Raw genomic sequence first — 23,927 nt, 5'->3', positions numbered from 1 at the left:
CTGTATATATGTAGATATATATATATTGCTAATGTGGCTAAACATAATCATATTGGCAATTCTATCGTTCCACGATTGACCAGAGAAACGGATCTTGACAGGTAAACATGACGGAAGATGTTCATGAAACTTTAAGTTAACATACTCTATTCTGAAAACAGTGACCGGAAGTGGCGCTTTCTTTAGCGCATCTGACTGGAAACTGTCTGAAGCTGCGGTCTACATAACGTTACCACCGCGCTACAGCCGATAAAAAAAACAATGTTTCCCAGGCAGAAACAGCAGCATCAGCGGCCGCCGCCTGCTCTCGGAGCAGCCCTCTCAGACTGCTCTGTCGGTGAGCCATGAGCATGCCACCGCTCCTGCCTCCTCGTCCCAGCCTCACCGATACTCGTTCCCCACCAGCAAGATGTATTTCAACCGGACCAAGAAGATACACAGTGAGGGAGGTAAGCTAAATAAATAAATAAAACATGATTTAATCGATGTTCCATCGATGTTCTGCCTGCCGCCTGATTCGTTCGTGACCTGTCACTGACATCGTGGTTATCTCAGTGTTGATGACATAACTGTAATCATATCGGATATAGAGGCCTGTATATAATCGTGCGTATTTGATATGTGCTTGGAATAATAACGGGGTGTCCGGGACTGCGGCATGCATGTGGGGTGACTTGCTGTAGCCAATCGGTATTTATCTTTCAGTATCGCTTCATTGTTGTGGCACCGGTTGGGAATGCAAGGGCAAACTGCACTGCAGGTTCCCGCATCAGTTGTCACTGTCTGCCCTTTTTAGAAATCTGTATTTTATAGAGATACGTGGAGGATCGTGCTGTGCCTTAACATCACGAAAGAAACAACATGTGTTTTATTTATAGATGCTGAAAGTAAGTCAGTTGTGTGACCTTAGTACTCATACATGTATTGTATTTCCCATGGCATTATTATGGTATTATGTAACTGTGTTACCACAGCCTCTCATTTCTCATGCATCGCATCATATGGGATGTTTTCGTCTTGACTTGTCTTAATCATTCTCTATATAGAACGAATATAAACCCAAGCTCATATAGATCAGTCCAAGAACAGCCTATTACCTCACCGATTTAAGATCCACGTGACCGTCTAATGAGCGCCGCTTATTCTGGACCCGTCCGGAACTGAATCTCACCCTATCTGAAAGCCATCCACATCCAGGCTGTATTTACATCTCAACATTTCACACACTCACGTGTTGCAAATATACGGTTCAAGAAGTTGTACAGAGGGCCTGTATCTTCTTTATACTGTAAACCAAGCTGCCCCCTCCACAAACACACACACACTTGCCATGAGTAAAGTGAGGGCTATTAATCTCACTCTCAAGAAAATGCCTCATAATCTCATTTAGAGTAAGAGTTGGTGAGGATGGGGATGTTTCAATGAACAATATCAGACAGTTTCACTCATGGCAAACAGACATTGGATTGGATTGTTCTGGAAGCATGTGTTTGTCTAATCCAGTTGCTTTTAAAAGTGACCAACATGTTGTCGGGCTGATTTGCTTTTGTGTCTTTGTGTGTGTGTATGTGTGTGTATACTATTTGTGTGTATACTGTGTGATCGCATGCCTCATGCCGCTTCCAGAAATAGAAAGCAGGGCAAATAAATGAGTGCCAACTGGGCCACACTATATTCAGTTTTCCAGATATTTATTTGTTATTAAAAAAAACACACCACTGGATTTTTGATGGGTAAAGGTTACGTTTTCAGCACCAGCTTCAACAGGTAAACGCATGCGTTTTTGCCAGTATATAAAAGTAAGTACATAGCTCTCTTTTAACCATCAGATTTGTAATTTTTGTTCAAATAGAATATCATACGGTCAAACAAAAGAGTTGTATTATTTTGATGTCTATTATCCTCTTTTGACTCATCTTTTATTAAAATATTCACTTGTTCTCTTGTTTGTATCAGATCAGTTAATGACCGAGCAATTATTTTATTTGTTTTTATGTAATAGTGATTGTTACTAATTCTGTTTAACAGTATTTTTTTTGTTTGTTTCTAATAGCACCTTTAAATCATGATTACTCACAAACACATGAAGCACTTGTTGAACATTATATTGTGGGGAAAGAGTGTTGTGGGATTAAGTCACAATAGGAAGCTAAAGGAACTGTAATGAAGATGTCTTACAGTTTTTGCAGATTGTCTTTGAAAACTCACTTTATTTGTGTTTAAATGTAAGGGCACATCTTGTCCCTGGGTTGATATGTCTATTCTTTGTGAGTCATGCAGCTCATCCAACAGTCAACAAGACATGTGTTTTGGAAAGATAATGACTGGTGGTCATGGCTGCCGAGCTACAGAAGATGCCGTTTCTGAGATAGAGGCCGAATAAAGTGCAGCCGTTGTGTATTTACATAATCTGGACACAAGGGGGCAATCCTGCACCAGCTACAACACGGTTCTGGTCAAATCCATTTCTGTGTGCTACTCTTCAGCCCTACATCTTTCAGCCAGGAATCTCCTCTCACTATGAATGCTTCCAGCAACGGGCACACACACACACACACACACACACACATTTACAGTTCAGCTGTTAACACATAGGTGTGTTGTGTGGGTGCTGTGTATATTGACTTATTGTCTTGTGTGCTGTTTTCACCTGTCTGGTGCCCACAGAGCAGTTAGTGTTGACCCCCATTAGGCAGGAGGCTGCTGAACTGCAGGACCCCGGCGAGGGCGCCGGCGCTACCATGCATTCCCACCTCACAGACCGGTTTGACAAAAGTGAGTTTGCTCGAATTAGACTGGATGATGCCCCATTTGTGTCCGGAGTCCCACGGTGCATGTGGCCATGCACAAAGGCTCGGAGCAGGTGTCCCTTAACCCCCGGCCCTCTAGAGCTACAACATCTGGTTACTCACGGGAGTGTCTCTGGTTCTCGTCTGAAAAGGTTCAAACACGATATTGATGTTGTGGACTCTGAATAATCTGTAGCTCCTCGGGGCCTGGAGTGATGAACGCTGGACAGGAATTAACTCTTTCACTGCATGTGCTTGTAGATAGTGGGGTGACCCTCATGTCAGACCATGCTGATGAAGACAGATCGATATGCACTGGGATCCTGAAGCAACACTTTTAATATGAACATGTACGCATGCTGTATAACACAGCACGTGCATGGTGGCATGCTGGAAGAGAGCATGCACATGGACATTGCTGCATGTGTGTATGACACATAAGTGGCTGAGCTGGATTCAGAGAGGGTGAAAGGGACTAGCTGCATGTTGGGGGCCTTGCATGATTTCTGGCGTTAAAGATGGATGTTCATCTGTGAGAGAGTGCAGTGTGTGTGTGTGTGTGTGTGTGTGTATATATGTGCATATGCATACTTTCGTGTCGTGTATTTGTGTCCGTGCTGCAGGATTATGGGGTTATGGATTACCAGCAGGTGAAGTTGCAGAGCAGTCACAGAGGGGATTATCATGCTCGTTCACTTGGCTCCAAAGAGGCTTCCTTGCCTTACCTTCTACTCTGTAATGGTAGACAATGGACCCGCAGAGAATGCTTCGGGCTAAGTCAACCAGGACCTGCAAATAGGACCTGTGGGTCGGCAAGGAGACCAGGACAGCCATGGGACGTACGGTTCGCCAAGGCAGACAACGCTCTGTTGGTAATGCCTTTCTGACCATGATTGTGGGCTGGACAAAAAGTTATTTTATGTTTGTAAATTAAACAGAAGTTATTGAAATTGAGAAAGGTGGTTATGATTCAGTGTTTAGCTCAAGGACACTTTGACAGGGCATATGGTTGTTGGAGGATTAAAAGCAGAGACCTTGTGGTTGATTTAGCCTCTGTGGGCAACGGCCAATATTTCTGTGGTTTCCGTGTGGGCAGTGCAGAATGGATTTCTGGGCAACGGGACATCTGGGCCAATCGGTTATTGTTAACTCTTAAGAACTTGAGACACGAGGATGGCGTTAAAGTTGAAAGAAGACGTACGCGACCGGAGTATTTCACAAGTAGTCATGCAGTCCATTCAACCACACTCAGAGAGTAGCTGATGGGCTCTGAGATTGCATTTTTGGCCTTTAGGATTTTTCCAAATGCGTTCCACCTTATTTTTATATAGTGACTTGACCTGCATGCAACAAAAGCCTGCTCACACGTGATTGGTCAATACCACTCGGACTACTAACGGAAACCATAACAGCTCCCATCTGAATATCTTGTTCCGTTCCCTACCGATACTGCATTCATATGCAGATCTCTGTTTGTCGAGATCAGTTCAGGCCAATGCCTCCAAAAACATCGCAGCCATGTTGCAACGCGACGATTTGATCCCGTGCTGGGATCAAATATGCGCATCATATGATTCATATTCTGGTTTGCTATGCACATTCAGCCGCCTAAGTGCAATTACATTTCAAATGTATTGACAGCTTGTTTTTCAAATGAAAATGATACAGCCAGAGTGTCTGTCTTCAGTGTGTCTTGTGGGCGTTGGAGTGTTTCGACAGCTGTGGATAATTAGCTATTCTAGCATAAGTGCTGTTATGATTGTTGTGATATCTATTACCTCTCTGGCTCATTGTCGCTCTGGGCTGGGTGTTTGGAAGATTTATTTTAAACTCGATTGAATTAAACATGCATGCGTCGACAAAAGCTATATTGTTGCCATATAAAACACATTTCAGCCATCGCGCTATTTGACGGCCACTGAGGGAGACGCCGTGACAGCGGCTGACATGTGAGACATTCCTTATTATGAAGACTTGGCTGCAGCACCAGGTGAAATATGCTCTGCCATACTGGAAAATGTAGATTAATTATGCAGCTATCTCCATCCATAATTCAGTAGCCTAGGCTGCTTTTTAACGGCAGCTTGGACGATGCCCAAAAAACTAAGTTATTACTGCATATTATGATTTATGAAACTTTGATTATTGAGATTATCTTCAAAAGTCTGATGGATTTACCTGTCTGCCTTTTTCACACTGCATTGCCCATGTTGTGCTTTCTTGAGCAGGTGATTGTATCTGCCCGTTGTGAAAAGTGTGTTCTAATGACAGGTATTTGTTTTAGAGAGTTAGTCAAATGGATGTTCTTGTTCTGAAAGAGGACACTAACCAAATGGGTAGCTGGAAGTGTTTTTCTTGCAGGGTGCTTGTTGAGGTCGGATCCGTCTAGTCTTACCTGTTATGGCCGCAGGTTATCAGACCTTTGGCACCTGCCCGGCTAGCCTTCCTGCTTCATGTGAAACTGACCTGGCTGTGTTCTGCCGGTGTTTACTGCTGACTCATCAGTAATGAGTTAAGGAGGTGACTACGCCTCTACTGCATCAGAGATGCATAACTGAGGCATTGATCTCATCAGAAATGAATTAGCGTTAAAGTGGTCTGCTGAGAAGGCCATCATAGACCTGCTCAGAAAGGTAGAGTCCAGAGGGGTTAAAAGCTGGAGGTAAAGGGTCAAGTGTGAAGGAGTACAGTAAGTAACAAAGCAAGAACAGAATTAAGCAATATGGTAAATACAAACTATACAATTTAAAAGGAAGAAAAACGAAATGGGGAAAGATAAATGCATTGTGACAGAGAATGGAAAGCAGGACATACAGGTACCAATGGGCAGCGCCCTTCACTACCTTATAACCTGGTATGATCCGTAATCATTTCCTTACAATCACTCACTATCTTGATTGACCCCGGTGTCATTTGCAGTGTGGAGTTCTGTGATTATGAATTATAGCTATAGGTCCAGAGGTAATAGACAGAGAGATGAGGGATAGGTTGCTTATTATCATTTAGCTTGGACAGACTTTGACCTTTGCTCTCTGCCATGTTCAGACACTTTGTGATCTGGCACTAGACTGAGATTGGAGTTTTTAACAGGGTTTGAGCTTTTAAAATCTCAAGCAGGTTTATTTTGCAATGGCAGAATGTCAACTACACTATAAACTGAATGTTTACCTAAATGCAACAACCAAAGAAATGTAATTACTAATAAGTAACTGTAAAGTGGCACTCCTGCAAGGCGCTTCCTGTAAACATACACACGTTAATGTGTCTTTCACAGGAAAATGGGAGCCTGATGTGTCAGCACTCAGCAGTGATAAAAGCTATCCCGGATCGTTTTACAATTCCTCGCCTTCTTTAGAACAAACGCTTGAGTGGAATATAATGATATTTGGGTTATTGATGAGTAGAGCGACTGACCCATCTGTTGCAGGATTGTGGTGCTGCAGAAATAGGGTTTCAGGACTGTGGAAATTCAATCCGCTAAACCCTGCCAGTGTTTATTCGTTTCTAATTTATTTATGCAATTAGCCCGTTGTTGTTTTAACTTGCAGCCTCACTCACAGACACACACACAATGCACAGATTCCAAGAAATGAAACAACCAAATTATCCCACACAAATAAGAATGACTATGATCCCATAATACAGATCAGTGCATAACAATGTAGCAGTGCATTCACACTTGTGTAGATAGTACTATCGGAATAAGGAGAGTACTTTGTGAATCACATGGCGTTACAGATAACATTCTATATCGCATTACTGGAGACAGTTTGAAACGAACTGTATCTGCGTCCATGCAAACTAATGAGACAGATATGAAGAGCAGAGACCTGTGGCGGGGGAACACTTGTGTTGCACAGGCAGCACAGTGGAGCCGAAGCGACATGCAGTGATCTCCCGGTGGATGGTTCCCGCCTCAGGGATGTCATCTGACCCATGAGCCTGACCACCAGACCTTTACGGCGCTATCGGGCTTCTGGCCCTTTAAAAGCGGAGCCCCGGCGATGCCCCTCCGCAGCGCTGAAGGAGCTCCATGCGGCTTCTTCTGGTCGTCTGCACGGGCACTTGTGAGCCGCTCGGCATCGCATTGGAGGCAGGGGATCGTTCAAATCGCGCCCGATGAAGACTTCCCGCGTGCGGCAGGTGGGCAGATGACACGGCTGCTGCGGTGCTCGGCGGGCCAGTTTCTTTCCCCGGGGCCGGGAGCTTTCTCCTCAACGCGGCCGAGCCAGGAGAGCGGAGGCGTGGGCTCGCTGCTGCATCTGTCCTCGCCCAGGTTCGCCGTTGTTGTACCAGCTGAGTAAACGGTGGCGTCCAGCCCTGTTTGCTTTTCGCTCTCTCTTCCCCCGCCATGTCCCTGCCGACCTGTAGGCTACATATTATCTCGTTATTGGGCGCGCTCGAGGAGGAAACATGCCCCCGCGCGCGCTGAGCGGCGATCACGACGCGTTAAAATGGTTGCAGACGACAAAGCCGGGCGGGCGGGCGGGGACCCAGGGAGTCTGCAGCAGAGGCGGGATGCGTCCTCTTCTGTCACTTTGTCTGTGGGAGGAGGGCAATGTGTGCCTGCCACGATGTTCGCCGGGTTGACGTGCCGATAAAACAGACACACTGTGTGCATGTGTGTGTGTGTTTGTTCGCCATTGTGCATCTCTCAGCAAATCCATTATACGCGGGGGGTCCCGTGGGCGTCGCGAAATGCGTGTGTGCATTGACGGTACCTGCATAATAATACTGAAGGTGGGTTGGGGGGGGGGGGGGTGCGTTATAACGGGAAACGTCATTCAATCGACCACGCCGGCTTCAGCATACATCAGCAGACAGCAGCCTCGAGTACTAATTGGTCGCCTTCGCTATTGAACCGTAAATGTCTCCCGTCTACGTCTCTGTTTCTCTCTCTCGCTCTCCCCCTCCCCCCCCCCCCCCCTCTCTCTCTCTCTCTCTCTCTCTCTCTCTGTGTCTCACTGCCTCGCACTCACTATCTCTCTCATCAATCCAACGGTGCAGGACCTGCTTGCTCGTCCGGCGGTTACCGCAAGGCAGATGATGAGATGTCCGGGACCACTTCCCAGGCGGATCCGGTGGACGCCACCGCGCGGGCGGTGCTGCTCAACCGGCCACAGAACACCAAGTTCTGCGACAACCATGTCAGGTAGGTGTCGCCGAGCTCTCACCGGCTGCACGCTCTGCTCCGGCGCATGTTGTGTAGCTTGTGTGTAGCACACTGACACACAGCGGCCTACTTGGTACACAGCCAGTGGAGAGAGTAGGCTAGATCACAACTGATGTTAATGTTCTGTTTCACCTAAAGTGTAAATCTCTGATTAGTAAACCATGGCAGAGTATGTATATCACCAGCCTCTAACCTCTGGTTACTCATCTGATTGTTTGTGTTTATTCAGAGTGATAAGCTCATCTTTACTAAAGGTACTTTAATACAAGTTGTTTGCCTGACTGGGGTCAGAGTGCATGGTCAGCTTGTGGGATTCAGTGTCTTGCTAAAGGACACTGTAGATATTTACTAAGAGGGGCTTTTGGCCCATTTTGTGAGGTTGAAGGACAACCTGTTGGGCCAGTTTGTATGTTTTTCCCCAAGTAGACTTTGGACCAAGAATTTGTTAATTTTTCTTTTCTTTAAAAAACACAAACACAGTCCTTAACAACTCGTGATTTTAGTTTTGCCTAAAATCACAGTAACCAAAACGTGTAGTTTTACAATTACTACAATGTTGCAGGTGAAACTCTTAGATAAGATTCTTTAATAACTCACCTATTAAGTTGCAACTCTGCAGTGGCCTCCAATGGGTGAGGCTGACCTGAATCGTATTGGAAAGTGATTGGCTTAACAACGTCACATTACCATGTTACTTTATCAATATTTCCTAATGTGTAATGAATATTTAAAGATCCCTATGAAAGTAAGGTAATTACACTTACATGTGTTTAAATACAATATCTGAAAGAGCCTACGCTTTGTCTGATTTATCAGTCCCTCTGGGTGGAATTGTTGTAGTTATGACTTTCTATGTTTTGACCAGAGTATGATTATTTTACATATTATGCTGCTGTGTCTTGGTAGCCCCCTAGGGTTCAACAGTGAACATCTAAGTGAATGTCCTGTTGTATACATACATATAACTATGTAGTTAGAGGGTTATGAATAGTGCCAAACGTCAAGTATATTTAAGTCGAGATATCTCTTTCATAAGCATCATCCCAGCTGTCATCTGTGTATTTTATGGCTTCAGCTGTTGTCGTAAATACAAATTTGCAGTCAGGCAAACTGTATTAGAGTTTAAATTAGACAGATAACAATGTAATTTGTATCCTGTTATTACCTTTTTTATTCATTCTATTTGTATGTACTCACTCACTGTGCCTGGCACCACGAGGAGGACCGGGCGTATGTTCTGTTAGTTAAAGGCTTGTCGTTAGTCTACTTACATTCAGTGGTCTGCCATTATTGTCAGGAGATTTCATTTCCCTTTTTAAAAGAGCCTATTTCAGCTCTTCGAATAAAATTAACGCAAGTGCTCCCTGGCTTATCTGATTGGATCACATGTGATGTTCTGCCCATCGCTGCATGCTGATTGGAGAATCCAGAGCACTCTGGCTCTATATGGGTGCCCTCTGATGTCTCTGTATTCCTGTAACTCTTTAGAGTATGTTTGAAAGGTTCAATAGCCCTTATTGATTTTTCTTAGATTAAAGCCTTGTAGAAAAGCTCTGTCGACTCAACTCACCTCCTCTCCGTCCCCTCGGTCTTCTACATCCATATTTTATTGTATGCAGTTGTTTTGATACAAACTAGACATTAGTGCTGCTCTCCTGTGCACAACTACAGCACAACAATGCAGTGAAGTAACCTCAGGGCTCCAAACTGCGACAAACTTGTTCTACACTTCAGCCCACTATAGTTAGCGGTAATGCCTGAATGACTGGTTTGCTAACCGACATTAACTCCAGAAGAAGAAGAAAGGAGACGAAAACCGAAGCAGAAGGCTGGGGGGGGGGGGCTAATGTGTGAAAAGAGGCGCACCGCAGCGGAGGGCCGCAGAGTGAGAGGTCCACGAGGGGATCCTCACCACCGAGCGGCGTCCCCGTCCCCCGAGTTGAATCTTTGGGTCAACTCAGCCGACTCTCACATGTCTGAGCCCCTATACACTGTCGCTCACGGTAAACGCATTCGATCGGGAGCGCGCGAGGATTTTGATAAAGTTAGCGGAAGGATCTAAGTGACAACATCCGGTTTTGCAAAGTTAGCGGAAAGAACCACGTGAAACAACATCCGTTTATCAAAATAAGATGTCGACAAATCATACACGAACATATAAAAGTAAACAATGAACTGATGTATCTTTATAGATCATTTCTGAGATTTAGCTTAAATTATGCTAACATTAAAACATTTTTACTGGACCAAGGAAGAGTTTATAAAAATTAGTCAGACTTTTGTATGTTAAGAAAAGTCCTGTATATAGATTTCCCCAAGAGTTCCAGGAAATGAATAATGCAGATGTGTTCCATACATATCTGAAATCCCCTACAATAGCAATCAAACAATTTTAATGTATCAATTAGGACATTTTTCAAAGTAAAAGTCCTAAATGTTTAAAGAAATCTGTAATTTCTTTAATTTTTGAGTTGCTTTATATATGTATTTCCTCATAGTCCTAGGCAATAATGCTACACAATAAATAGAATGCTTCAATCGACTCGGTGATCGGTATTATCGGTGATCGGCAGATACTGATTTCAGTGATCGGTGATCGGCACCAAAAACCTGATCGGTGCATCTCTAATCATAACATCATCAAACCCTAGATGGTATTGAAAAGAGAACGTGCTGCATAGTAATATTTATTTTTGATTCCGTTTCCTAAAAGAAACTGCTTTCTATGAATGCATTCAATCAATGGGTGGGGGGGGTGGTGAGTGTGCTCACCCGTGTGCGCGCATCACGGCAGAACTTCGATGTCGGTGCGCGCATCGCTCTGTCACGCGAGCCGAGAATTGTTGACGGGGGGGGTAGACGAAAATTACAGAGTGGCGGGTGGAGATTTCACCCTGTTATAATGGTAGGGGAAACACTGGAGTTGATAAGCGTGTCTTCTTGTCTGATCAATACACAACTGTGAGGTGCGTGAATGGACAGAGCGGCCAGCTGCTGATCACTCACTCAACAGCTCGATCTGCATGAATAGACGGTGCGCGCGCAGCGCGCAAACATTTTTTTTGGGGAGCACCGAAGACCCATTTTGACCCAGGAAAAACCCTGTGTGCGCCCCTAAATTTTCTGCTTGCGCCCCTAAAATTTTAAGTTAGGGGCCACTGTGCTCCTAGTAAAAAAAGTTAGTCTGGAGCCCTGAACCTGCCCTCCTAATTCTAAGGAAAAGACATAAAATAATAATGTAAAGTAAACAACGTTTAACTGAATCACACATGCTCCATTCTATTGATACTTCAAACATTCAATCAAACTGGCCACAGACATTAGAACTGACAATTATATTTTACAAACACTTGTATTTTCAACGAATCTACCTGCCTTTTCTTTGAGGGATGACTTATCTTTGAGCTCAGCTCAATGTTGTCCTATAATATATAAAGAGCATTGACCTTTTCTTTTTTTTAAATAAAAAAACATGACAAAGCCACACAGCTGCAGATGAGCACCACCCCTGCAGCTAACAGCTGTTAACACCATTAGTTTTTTTGTGTCTATTCAAATAGATGCGTGTGTGTGTGTGTGTATTCCGATATAACTTGCCCTTGATTAGATTGAGGCAGCTTTATCTGCTAGATCATAGGTGTAGTATCAGTAACTGTGGGGTATTCGAGCATCGGGGTCAAGTCACTGAGTGTGTGTTTGTGCGTGAGACAGACTAACGGCTGTTGCAACTCTGTTTTGTGTGTAAGTCCCGCTCTTTGTAGTTCTGCGTCTGTGAGTGAGGCAGACAGTAAAAGCGGTCACGGGTTTATCTCCTAGGAGATTCTGAACTGTGATGGAGGGGTGCACTCACGCAATACACTCACACACACAAACACACTCTATCCATTAAACAAAGGCCATCTCAGAAGCTAAAACTTTTCACTCAGGCCACACAGGAATGATTGATTGATTTTTTAAAATAGATTTTCAAGTGCTGCAATATTAAACTACAAATAGAGTTGGTTATTCAACCTTCAAGGTAATGCTGTTTAACGCTGCCAGGTGAAAACAAATCATTAGCACACAATTTATGTATGCATTCCTGCATTTGCTAATGCAATAGCTGGCTCTCTGCCTCCATCTGCGTGAATGTAAACAACGCGTTACATTTCCTTTACCCTTGTCTCCTTCTGCAGTACGACCAAGTATGGGATTCTCACCTTCCTGCCTCGGTTCTTGTATGAGCAGATCAGGCGGGCTGCCAACGCCTTCTTCCTGTTCATCGCACTCATGCAGGTAAACTCCACGTGCAACACCGTAGCAACCGCGATCTGCGCTGCGGGCTCTGCGTGCTGCTTGCTTTCCGCTGGATTCTGTGGCCCACGCAGGCTTTAGAAGACACATCTATCGAAGGAGTTTGTTTTAACACATCCCAGGTTTCTCCACAGGCCCAGCAATTTTTCAAATACTGAGTTATGAATAATTAAATTTTCTAGATGTCAAAGGTCAAGATTCGGTTCCAATAGAAAGCCAGAAGGAACAGATTAAAATATAAATAAGTATCATGATTACTCTACAAATGGGTTACATCACATGCTTGTCCGAATGAATATATCAAGTATTAGATATTACAAATGTACTCATTTGGTAAATTAAATATTGCATGTTGTCGTTCCCGCACAACATGTGAAGTCCGATCACAACTTTGAGACCTACACTCAAAAAAACGATTCAAGCCCTTCTTAGAGGTGACACATTTAAATATTGTTTGATACATTTAAATAAATCAATTACAAAACGAAGATATTTATATTGAATGGGTGCAACACAAAATGTAGGAATACTTTCATTGATTAGATTTATTTAGGTTACACTCTCAAAAACGATTCAAGCCCTTCTTCGAGGTGACACATTTAAATATTGTTTGATACATTTAAATAAATCAATTACAAAAATAGATATTTATATTTAATGGGTGTAACACAAAATGTATGAATACTTTCATTTATTAGATTTATTTAGGTTAGATGGTGTGCATATCAACTCAAAATAAATGTGTTTCATTGAGGACTACCCTTTGCGCATGCGCCTTCTGAAAATCAGTTGTTTACATGAGGTGAACACACTTTCAGGGCTGTACGGTGGTGTAGTGGCTAGCACTGTCGCCTCAAAGCCAGAGGTCCGTGGGTTCAATTCCCAGTCGGGGTGTTTCTTCTGTGTGGAGTTTGCATATTTTGTTAGTTAGTTAGTTTATATTTTGAGTTGGACAAACACAAATTAATTTAATTTAATGAATATCGTTATTTTATTTTAGATGTATTTGATACAAATGAGTTGGACTAACTTAATTACATTTTATTGCACTGATGTGCTAAATTTGAGTTGGAGTTGCATATAATTATTGGATGGAAAACCTGCCAACAATTTAATTGAGTTCATCCAATGAGTCATTTCTTTGAGTGTATCCCACCCATCAAAGATACATTATACAGTCCACTCATTCTACTCCACTGCCTTGTCTCCAATGTGGCGGTGCATTATAAGTGCTTTTGAGCTACTCAACACTCACCATCAGCAATGATTTCTGATCGCTGCCTCTGTTCACTCTCTGACCAGCAAATCCCTGATGTATCGCCGACCGGTCGCTACACCACACTGGTCCCACTCATCTTCATCCTCACGGTGGCCGGTATCAAAGAGATCATAGAGGACTATGTGAGTACCACAGCACCACTTGTTATATGGGTAGAAGGGAGGGACTACTTTTTAAATTACAGGAGAGAGGGACTTTATATTCCTATCTTAAAAGCTAACACTTATTTATCTGTGTCATCAGCAAAGACACAAAGCAGACAACACTGTGAACAACAAGAAGACAACAGGTACCGCCCGTGCTTGTTAATATGCATTAACTGTCTATGAGCTTTTCCGTGAGTGTGCTTGTGTCTATTTGTGTGGGTTTTGTTTTCCTTTCATGGCTGAGTGAATGGCTGTTGTCTGTCACTCACGATAGTGCAGGCCCCGGACAAAAAGTTTAGTCCCCATGAATACTGTATGAGAGCTGCTCTATAGTTTGACTGATGACTGTTGTCCTTGTCTCTCAGTGTTGCGGAGTGGAGCCTGGCAGACGATCATATGGAAACAGGTATCGATGTCACTACGGACTTCCTCTTTGTTGCTCTCTCACTCATCACTCCTGTGCTCTGCCTTTCTCTCCTCATCAGTTTTACAGTTCAGTTTAACAGACTTCATTGGCATTAATGGCATAAAATAGTACTGTAAGAAGCGTCAAGAAGGGCCAGTTTAAAAGATACATTTATTCTCAAAATGGGGAAAAAAAACCACTACGGAATTTAGCTAATTAGACTAAATCAGTTGAAGCAAAAACATTCAAATATCATAGATATAAGATCATGCAATTAGGCATGAAATGCTGCAAAGGCGGGAATAGTAATAAATTAATGGTCTAGTTTTTTTTAAACCAGGGATTAACATCCCAAATGTCTTGGTTTATTTTATTATTAAATGGTTCCATTTGTCTTAGGAGCTACATTTCTGTCTCGGTCTCATCGGTATGTTTTTTTCCTCTTTTGGTTTCCTTGCATGATTTCTTGTGGCTACACTGTAGTCACCCAGCCTGTGCTTGTTGAGGATCTATCTGCTGTGAATCACCAACAGTGAAATGATACTCTTCCAATTAGTATTGATGTTTCAGGGCCAGATAACAAGTCAGTCGAGGATGTTTCCATTGTTCCACATAGGCAGGTCTAATAAGGTTTAATAATTAGATTTTCTGCAGTTCATCAGAACCAGTTAGTCTAATGTCATTTTCAGGTAAAGTTTTTTCTTTCAGTGCATTCTCTTCCAAGTTAAAATTACTTTTCACAGTAAAACGCATGCTCCCTGTATGTTCCTGTACACCACATGCATCACTATTGTCTTGAAATGTAGACATCCTCTTGAACTTACTCATTAGCTGAGTCCAGCTGTGTGCAGCCGTGCTCCAGCAGGCCATATCAAATCAAACTTGAGTCCTTGTTCTGTGGCGTGGAGGAGAAATGTAGCCCCCTGCTTATTCAAGGTCAGAAAGGGTGAAGGAATTTGTTCCAGCTGCCCTGCTGATTCAATAATGTACATGTTAAACAAAGGCAGTTACAAAAAGTTTCCCAGAATGCTTCCTTTTATAAAACTTTTACAGAACTCTGCTATAAGAGCCACAGGAATTTCCCCCATTTGTTTAAATTTAATTTTTTTCAAAAACTGCAGTTTTGCAAGGCTAATATTGAATGGCTTTTTTTCTCACCCTTTTATCTATCTCTACATTCTTGTAATCTGTATCTTGTTCATGTCTGCCTCTGTTGCAGCCCGATCCAAAGAGTTGAAGCTATGCACACTGCTGTGCTCGCTGTCACTTTATCTCAAGTCTTCCTCTCTTTCTATTCACTGCCTCTGGGTTGGTCACTTAATAACCTGCCTCTGGTTTCCTCTGTTTGTCTCCCTCTTTTATACCCTCCTACACCCCTTACCCTCTCTGCCTTAACACTCCTCTTTTTATTTCTCCCCACCCTTTTTCGCTCTTACGCTGTTGCACTGCTGCGTCCTGCCCACAAGGTGGCAGTAGGAGACATAGTGAAGGTGACCAATGGCCAGCACCTTCCGGCTGACATGGTTATTGTGTCCTCCAGGTCAGACTCCAGTGTGTATAAGTGTGTATGTTTGTGTGTGAGCACACTCATGTGAGCACACTCATGCCTTTGTGTATATGTTAATGTATGTATATGTTAATGTATGTCTTCTAATCGTTTGTTGTGTGTTAAACTACTTTCTAAGGATGCAATTCATGATGCATTTTCATTATCAATCAATTGTTTACTAGTCTTTTGATTTAATGAATTGGTCAAATGTAGTGATTCATTCCAATCTGATACTGCGGAAACATAAAGAACTGTTTAAAAATGTATGAACTGTCAACATTTGTGAAATCATGAAAAGGAAGTGCATTTTTATATTTGATGAGCAGATGTTTAAAAGTAATAATGTTAATACGGTTATTAATAATTTAAAAAAGACAATTACGTAATCGATTATTTGATATTCAAAATGATCTTTGACTAATTTCCTGTGGTTTGATTAACAATTTGAAGCACTGTTTATTGGCGTCCTCTCTGCAGCGAGCCTCAGGCCATGTGTTACACTGAGACCTCAAACCTGGATGGAGAAACCAACCTGAAGATCAGACAGGTAAGAAGATCAGGGAGCTCATCTCTCAGTCTGAGAGTTCTCAGTGAATGAATTCTGCACTTGGTCAGTGAGGAATTTGCCCTCCAATTTAGGTTTTAGTACAACGTATGTGTTTTTTTTTTAAACAATTACATTTAGGATGCAAATCAACAGATTAATAAATTATGTTAAATATATTGGCCATTTCAACTCTATATAAAATGAAACCGTACCTCCTCACAATGCTCACATTTTCATCTGTGTGGTCACACATGAGAGTTCATTATATTTGAAGAAGTTTTTGTTCTCTTTCTATCTCTTGTTTTTAATCAGTCTTTGACTTGTTTTGTCTTGTGAACTTGTTTTTCAGGAATGCATTTTGTGATAATGCTGACTCGTCATATTGCATTTATTTCAGGGTCTCTCGGTCACGGCTGCCTTTCAGACTCTGGAGGATTTGGTTGCGCTGTCTGGCCGTTTGGAGTGTGAAGAACCCAACAGACACCTGTATGACTTCACCGGCACACTGCGGCTGGAGAACCAGAAGTGAGACACAAACACACACATTGACAGTTATTGATTGACACATGTGTATTGTCACTATTGAATCCATACTTTTTTGTTGTTGTAAGTTTGTCGTATTCAAATATTATTTAAAATAAGTAAACAGAATAAATCTATATAGATATCATAGATATCCTTTAAACGATTTTCATCCAGTACAAAATACGTGAAATTTAAATTTGATTGTAAAAGCATTTGCATTCTTTGGGAATTATTAAATCTATCATGTGTTTTATTAAAAATCTGAGGCAAAAAAGTAAAACATGCAAAGTGACTTGACCAAAGAAAACACCCATCTTATTGACAGCAATTTTCCGGTTGCCCAAAATGTGGATTAATCTATCATGTTTTGTTTGTCCCTTGCTCTTCTCAGTCCGGTACCCCTGGGCCCAGACCAGGTCTTGCTGCGCGGCGCTCAGCTCAGAAACACGCAGTGGGTTGTGGGAATTATTGTCTACACTGGCCATGACTCCAAACTGATGCAGGTAAACCCAGTTTATCCTCTGAATACAATATATTGTGTATAGTCCATTGTGTGTAATGGCTTCAAACTAGGGCTGTGAAACGATTACAATTTTTAATCGGGTTAATCACAGGTTTTTGTGGATTAATCATGATTAATCACATATTACCGATATTCTCGGTATATTTTGTGAGAACATAGAGATTTATGACAAAAGACGGATATATACATTTATACATTCATACATTCTTCTATACAATGGTGCTGCAACTCAGCAGTTATTTAGCAGTTTTCTTCCATATGGAACATAAATACATCTTCATCCTAAACAGAATGTTTAACCCTCCTGTTGCCTTTCGGGTCAATTTGACCCCATTCAATGTTTAATGTCGGTGTTCTTTGGGGTCAATTTGACCCCAGGCTGTTTTTCACTGTGTCAAACATATAAGAAATATCAACTTTTTTATTTATTTAAAGGGCTATTTAGGTAGTCAACAAACAAACATAAAGTACCTCACACTTAAACTTGGGAAGCAATATTAATTCTAATAATTTTCTGGAGGTTTTAATTGCTGGGGTCAAATTGACCCCGAGGGTAAAATATGTTAGTAAATGTAAAGGTAACAGGAGGGTTAAACAGAGCATGTTTCTCTTGTTTGTCAACCATTAACTCCACCATGATACAATCTAAAGGCCTCTAGTCTTCCTCTAGCAGCTGCTGAGGCAAACTGACTGTGTGGGTTTTCTTCATGAACTGGGCCGTGATGAAAGGGACGGCGGGGACACCGCTGCAAAGCTGAAACCTCACCGGCCCGGACAGGTGGACAGATTGACAAGTGACTTCTTTTTGCTCGGTCCCGATGCGCGCGCACGGAGCTCTGTGGCGCGCCAGACGGAGATCGATAAGTGTTAACGCAACGCGAAGAGACAGAAATGACATGCTGCTGTGGAGATACGATCAACAACAGACGTTTAGTTTAATAAAAGAACAAAGACGTGCTCTAGAGAACATGTCAGGGGGCGGGCCAATCTTTTTAATGTCATGCGATCTACCGACACTACGCCGCGATCGACTGGCAGGTCGCGATCGACGTGTTGAGACCCCTGATCTACAGGAAGTAAAAGTCGTCACACGGTTTCCAGAGGTGAACCTGCGGAAGGATCATTACCGATGAACAGACCGTCTGCATGAGAGCGGACAGAGTTCAGATTGAAGTGGTGTATTGGAAGCTCATTTTGCAAGTGACTTTTTTTTCGTCCCGACGACCAACAACAGACGGATTGGAAGCTCATTCTGCGCATGCGTTAAATGCGTTAAAAAAAAAAAACTAGTTAAACCTGTAATTGAATTAACTGCGTTAACGCGTTATTTTTCACAGCACTACTTCAAACTAAACATAATTTATATTTATCTTCCCTCTTAGTGGACTTAATAGGAATAAACATAACTGGGAGAACAGTTCAAAAATAAATTGTAATTGTGCATGATAAATTAAATGCAAGTGGTCTTCTTCCTAGTGAAACTATTGCAACTTAATGAAACTGTCCCATCATCCAGCATTGTCTTGTTGTGAGTGTGTTCGTGTTGTATTCATTGACCTGTCCACCTGCCAGAATTCCACCAAGGCACCACTGAAGCGCTCGAATGTGGAGCGGGTGACCAACATGCAGATCCTGGTCTTGTTTGGCATCCTGCTGGTCATGGCCCTGATCAGCTCTGTGGGTGCAGCCATCTGGAACGACAAACACACTGAAGAGTCCTGCTGGTACCTGTCCAGGGTTGGTGAGAATGCACACACACAACCAGTAACTTATGTCTCCTAACAGAAATACGTTGGCATTGATACACATTTTAAGGGTCCGCGAATAAGTGAATATTGTGTGTTTGTGTAGGTGACATCTCCACTAACTTTGCATATAACCTGCTGACGTTCATCATCCTGTACAACAACCTGATCCCCATCAGCCTGCTGGTCACTCTGGAGGTGGTCAAGTTCACACAGGCCCTCTTCATCAACTGGGTATGGTCCATGTGTGTGTATGTAATGTTTGTTCTGCAATTAACTTTCTGTAAGTAGTCAAATATTTCTGATCCCTTTTTGCTCCTCAGGACATGGAGATGTACTACTCAGAGACAGACACGCCGGCCATGGCTCGCACGTCCAATCTTAATGAAGAACTGGGCCAGGTCAGTTCCTCCCTCTCCTCATAATCAGTGGCTTTAGGATGGAAAGTAGGAAGGCCCGGGGGTTTGCATTACAGACACATTCAATCAATACAGGCCTGTTAAATGTGCGGTGTTTGTTTACATTACATTTGATATTTTCCAGGTGAAGTATCTCTTTTCCGACAAGACCGGAACTCTGACCTGTAACATCATGAACTTCAAGAAGTGTACAATTGCGGGAATTACATATGGGTCAGTCATCTTTTTCTTCTTCTGTAAATTAATTCTTGCCTCCTAGCTCTGCCTGTAAAAGGAGCCACCTTCTAAAAGAAAGTTAACTTAGACTGACACTAAATGCACTTTAGCACTGAGTAACCTTTTAATCTGTAAATATTAAACACATTAATGTCTTTGGATTCCCTGTAATACTGTGTTGATATTCTTTCAACCGATTGAACAAAACAACTCAACTGATTCCTTTCCCAATACAACCTCATTCGTCACTGCAGCCACTTCCCTGATCTCGACTGTGATCGTTCAATGGATGACTTCAGGTCAGTGACCTTCTCCTCTGACCTTCAGTCTTCCCCTTTCTTATATTCTTTTCTCCATTTTAGGCTGTGCATGTTTTAACAAATTGTATCGTGTATGCTTTGATTAGAATAATATACAAAACATTGACATTAACTCACCTTTTTCAGCCTGTTATGCTATATAAATGCCAATGTTTCTACACAATATTAGATGAACTCCTGCCATAAATCTGTATTTCTTGTCTCGCAGCAATCTGCCGTCCAGCAGCAATAACTCTACAGAGTTTGACGACCCAACTCTCAACCAAAACATCGAGAATCATGTAGGTGTCTCTGAAGCTTTTCTCTTTTTTCTTTACTTGAAGCAATGATGGATTCTGTTAAAAACCACCTCTGCACTCTTTGTCTGTTTGTGTTTTAGCCTACATCACCTCAGATCTGTGAATTCCTGACAATGATGGCAGTGTGCCACACGGTGGTCCCAGAGAGAGAGGAGGACCAGATCATTTACCAGTCCTCTTCTCCAGATGAAGGAGCGCTGGTCAAAGGGGCCAAAGGGCTGGGGTTTGTCTTCACGGCCAGAACCCCGCATTCAGTCATAATTGAAGCTGTGAGTGTGTATCTTGTGTGTTTTACCGCAAGAATTGCTGCTTTGTGCAAAGTTCAGAGCTGACATTTTATTGTTGATTTCAGAGAGGAAAAGAGATGAGCTATGAGCTTCTAAATGTGCTGGAGTTTTCCAGGTAATACTCTCATAAATGTTCTTCTCAGGCAGTATAACTGTGTAATATAAAACTGTTGTGCGTTTTGAAACTAAGCCCACTGCTTCCTTAACAGTAACCGCAAGCGCATGTCTGTGGTGGTCCGAACCCCCAATGGGAAGCTACGGCTGTACTGCAAAGGAGCGGTATGTTTATCTCATTATGACTATAATTAAGCACTCCAAATGCCCTTTAACATTTTTTAATAAAGCTTATTATTCTTTTTTTTCAGGATAATGTCATTTTTGAGCGTCTGACTGAGACGTCCCAGTACAAAGAATTAACTATTGCTCATCTGGAACAGTTTGCGACTGAAGGTAAGAGAGAAAGAAGGGAGAGGGAGGGAGGGGAAGCCGGAGTTTGAGTTTCTCTCTGTTTAAAAGACGCTTGTCTCACTGGTCTTGTTTCACCTCAGAGCATCTTCCCTAAGTTTCCTCCATTCTAGGCTTCTCAGCGTTCTAAACACTCACTCCCAGTTAGAAACTCAATCTATTCTCCATGATCCCCTGATTGATCGTCTTATCCTCCTCCCATCCTTCCAGGACTGAGGACTCTGTGCTTTGCCTATGTGGACCTGGAGGAAGACGCCTACCAGGAGTGGCTAAAGGAATACAATCGAGTCAGCACTGTGCTCAAAGACCGCGCTCAGAAACTAGAGGAGTGTTATGAACTACTTGAAAAGGTGAACGCGGCATCTCTTTTCTCTGAGCAGGGAGCTGAACGTTCTTCATGTAATGAAGATCATACTGGTACAAACACACACTTCCTGTTTGCCAGCAGGTGGCAGAGTGGCTCCATTCATTCCCACACTGCAGTAAACACAATGTCCTTCACTACTCATCATGTTTGTAAATTGCAATACACAAATCATGTAGCAGATTGTAAAGACAGATGCTGCTCCTTCCTAAAGGGATGGCGTTGTTGACATCTTTTATTACTCAGAAAGATGCCACCGATTGGGGAATCAGTCAACAAAATAATACAGAGATTTCAGAAGGACGGATATTCACAAGAGTTAAACTAATATGTGTGCTAACCAAGGATTTAGTGGAGAGAGTCAAGGTAGGAAGTAAGTGAAGAGGAAGCAGTTGCAGGAGGAGGGGAGCTCAGACTGGGAGACCACATGGGTAATTACCTTCACGAGTGTGCCAAAAGCCCCATAAACTGGAGTCAACAACACAGTAGTGTTAACTTGTGTGTCCGTGCGAGAGTCTCTGTGTGCGTCTGAGTGTGTCTAATGAGGGTACACATGCATTTAAATGCTGAACAAATTAAAGCAAGGGGGGGAAAGGTAATGGGTTACTTTTTGGCACAAAGACAGAGCGTTGGTACAGAGGTCTAAAATGAGCTGCTACACTAACTGAACTGAATTCCCTGGCATTGTTCTCATCCTCTAACTAGATATGAAAGATGTTTTCTGGAGAGAAAGAGCCCTCGCACGCAGTCTGGGGACGTTTGGCTGAATGTGTTGCCTCTTTTCTAACCTACTTACCTCCTTTGTTCTCACTGTCCTTTTGAATGATATTTATAAAAATGATTTCTCTTCCGCCAACAGAACTTACTTCTGTTGGGCGCCACGGCCATCGAGGACCGCCTGCAGGCCGGCGTGCCAGAAACCATCGCCACTCTGATGAAGGCCGGCATCAAGATCTGGGTCCTCACTGGAGACAAGCAGGAGACTGCCATCAACATAGGTAAGAGAAAAGCCTTTCAAATATACACTGCCCAAAAGGTGAAAGTCCCAGGAAGGCCGGTTCTGCCTCGAGCAGCTGTGAGAGTGCTTTTAGTGCAGTATGTGCCAGTGATGAAGGCAAATCTAGCGCTGGTGTGGAAGTCCCCTTGTCTCTGCAGCTAGAGTTTATTTAATAATGACGAAAAGAATCGTAGTCCATGTGTGTGGCATTAAATCCCAGACAATTCTCAAATCTCAAAGTGCCAGTGGTACCCAGGGAAGAAGGGACTCAAAGTTGCACGGGACGTCTGTGGAAAACAACATTTGCAAATAAGAACTAAATTGAACTTAAAAGTTTGGACTCTCTGAAACTGTACTGTGCAAATTGTATTTATATTGCACACACCTTTTACGTGATCGAACTGCTCTGTGTACCTATAGTAGTGTCCAGAATAAGTGTGAGTTTGGTTCTGCTGTGTTTAATCGGTGCACGGTGTAGTTGAACGATGCACAACAGACTACAATAGAGATATGATGAGGGCCAGAGGCTGATGGAGGAGAATGGAGTCAGATAGCAGCGTGAGAGAATGGAGCAGCATTTCACAAATCCAGTTGTCCATGAGACAAGGTTTTCCCCTGTGTTTTGGATTCGAGTACATCTAATCTCTCCCCCATCCCCCATTCTCTGCCTTCCACTATCTGTTTCTGTTTCTCAGGTTACTCCTGTCGTCTGGTGACACACGGCATGTCCCTCATCATTGTCAACGAGGACTCTCTGGATGTGAGTAGACCCCCCACCTCCCTCCTCCTCCTCCTTCATCCTGCCGACCTCGTTGAGTCACGTCTGTGTACAGTATTGTGTGTGTGTGTGTGTGTGTGTGAGTGTGAGTAAAGAAGGGAGGGGGTTAAGTGGTGGGGTCTTAAACAGGTTACTGTGGGAACTAGGGTGTGGTCCACAGTCAGATTGGTGGGTGGGGCTCTTTGTGTGCTCACAGGTGCAGGTAATTAAAGTCTCTGGTGTCCTTCTGGAGAAAGGGATGAGACAAGTAGTGGACTATTACTTCTTTCCCTCTTTTTATTCCCCTCTCCTTCCGTCTCTTTCACAACGTTCACATGCCGTACCTGGTTCTCAACGATCACACAGTATTCTCACACTATTTGTGTCTCTTTATCCAACCCATGTCTCGCTAAACGCCAGTGAGGTCACAGACCCCCTCTGTACATGTACACATGTCCCTGTGGCTATTTAAAGTGACATCAGAGATCTCTAAATTAGATTTCTACCCTAGTTATGTGTTCTTTGCGTTCAGGTTTCACGTGTGACTGCTTAACCTAAGTGCTTGATTACTGTCATGTGTCTTTGTGTCTGTCTCTCTTTCACAAACCTTCTGACTCCTACATGTGTGCCGACACTCAAACACTTAAACACACACTCACAGTTTGTTCACTTTTATAGAGTTTGTTTATACGTGAGAATGCATCCATAAAGTTTAAGTGTCGGAACTATGTGTGTGTGTGTGTGTGTGTGTATTGGTAAATGTGTGTTTATGTGTGAGGGCCAGAAGAGGCATTTTATTAGTCTATAGCATGATCAACACAGCATACC

General features: G+C 42.8%; 1 protein-coding gene across 4 annotated transcripts in view; it reads left to right on the top strand.

Annotated features, from left to right (window-relative positions):
- The first annotated feature begins 275 nt into the window (after positions 1–275).
- Positions 276–23,927, top strand: part of atp8a2 (ATPase phospholipid transporting 8A2) — a 48,435-nt gene continuing 24,783 nt past the window's right edge. Inside the window, exons 1-23 of one of the 4 annotated variants that reach the window (XM_056434813.1) lie at positions 276–449; positions 7,797–7,941; positions 12,138–12,237; positions 13,558–13,656; positions 13,778–13,823; positions 14,046–14,086; positions 15,553–15,626; positions 16,113–16,182; positions 16,580–16,707; positions 17,099–17,210; positions 18,803–18,971; positions 19,082–19,209; positions 19,299–19,376; positions 19,519–19,607; positions 19,865–19,909; positions 20,139–20,211; positions 20,310–20,498; positions 20,582–20,631; positions 20,726–20,795; positions 20,882–20,966; positions 21,192–21,331; positions 22,205–22,343; positions 23,038–23,102. In XM_056434813.1, the coding sequence (XP_056290788.1) occupies positions 410–449; positions 7,797–7,941; positions 12,138–12,237; positions 13,558–13,656; positions 13,778–13,823; positions 14,046–14,086; positions 15,553–15,626; positions 16,113–16,182; positions 16,580–16,707; positions 17,099–17,210; positions 18,803–18,971; positions 19,082–19,209; positions 19,299–19,376; positions 19,519–19,607; positions 19,865–19,909; positions 20,139–20,211; positions 20,310–20,498; positions 20,582–20,631; positions 20,726–20,795; positions 20,882–20,966; positions 21,192–21,331; positions 22,205–22,343; positions 23,038–23,102 (2,175 nt within the window). In that variant the 5' untranslated portion in view covers positions 276–409. Of the gene's footprint in view, positions 450–3,489; positions 3,662–3,723; positions 7,066–7,796; positions 7,942–12,137; positions 12,238–13,557; positions 13,657–13,777; positions 13,824–14,045; positions 14,087–15,552; positions 15,627–16,112; positions 16,183–16,579; positions 16,708–17,098; positions 17,211–18,802; positions 18,972–19,081; positions 19,210–19,298; positions 19,377–19,518; positions 19,608–19,864; positions 19,910–20,138; positions 20,212–20,309; positions 20,499–20,581; positions 20,632–20,725; positions 20,796–20,881; positions 20,967–21,191; positions 21,332–22,204; positions 22,344–23,037; positions 23,103–23,927 lie in introns of those variants that run through there. The other 3 variants (XM_056434814.1, XM_056434812.1, XM_056434815.1) reach the window with 3 other exon arrangements.

The sequence above is a fragment of the Pseudoliparis swirei genome, chromosome 16 (genome assembly GCF_029220125.1).
Source record: "Pseudoliparis swirei isolate HS2019 ecotype Mariana Trench chromosome 16, NWPU_hadal_v1, whole genome shotgun sequence".
NCBI classification, from domain to species: Eukaryota; Metazoa; Chordata; class Actinopteri; order Perciformes; family Liparidae; genus Pseudoliparis; species Pseudoliparis swirei.
This window is presented reverse-complemented; position numbering and strand designations above follow the sequence as displayed.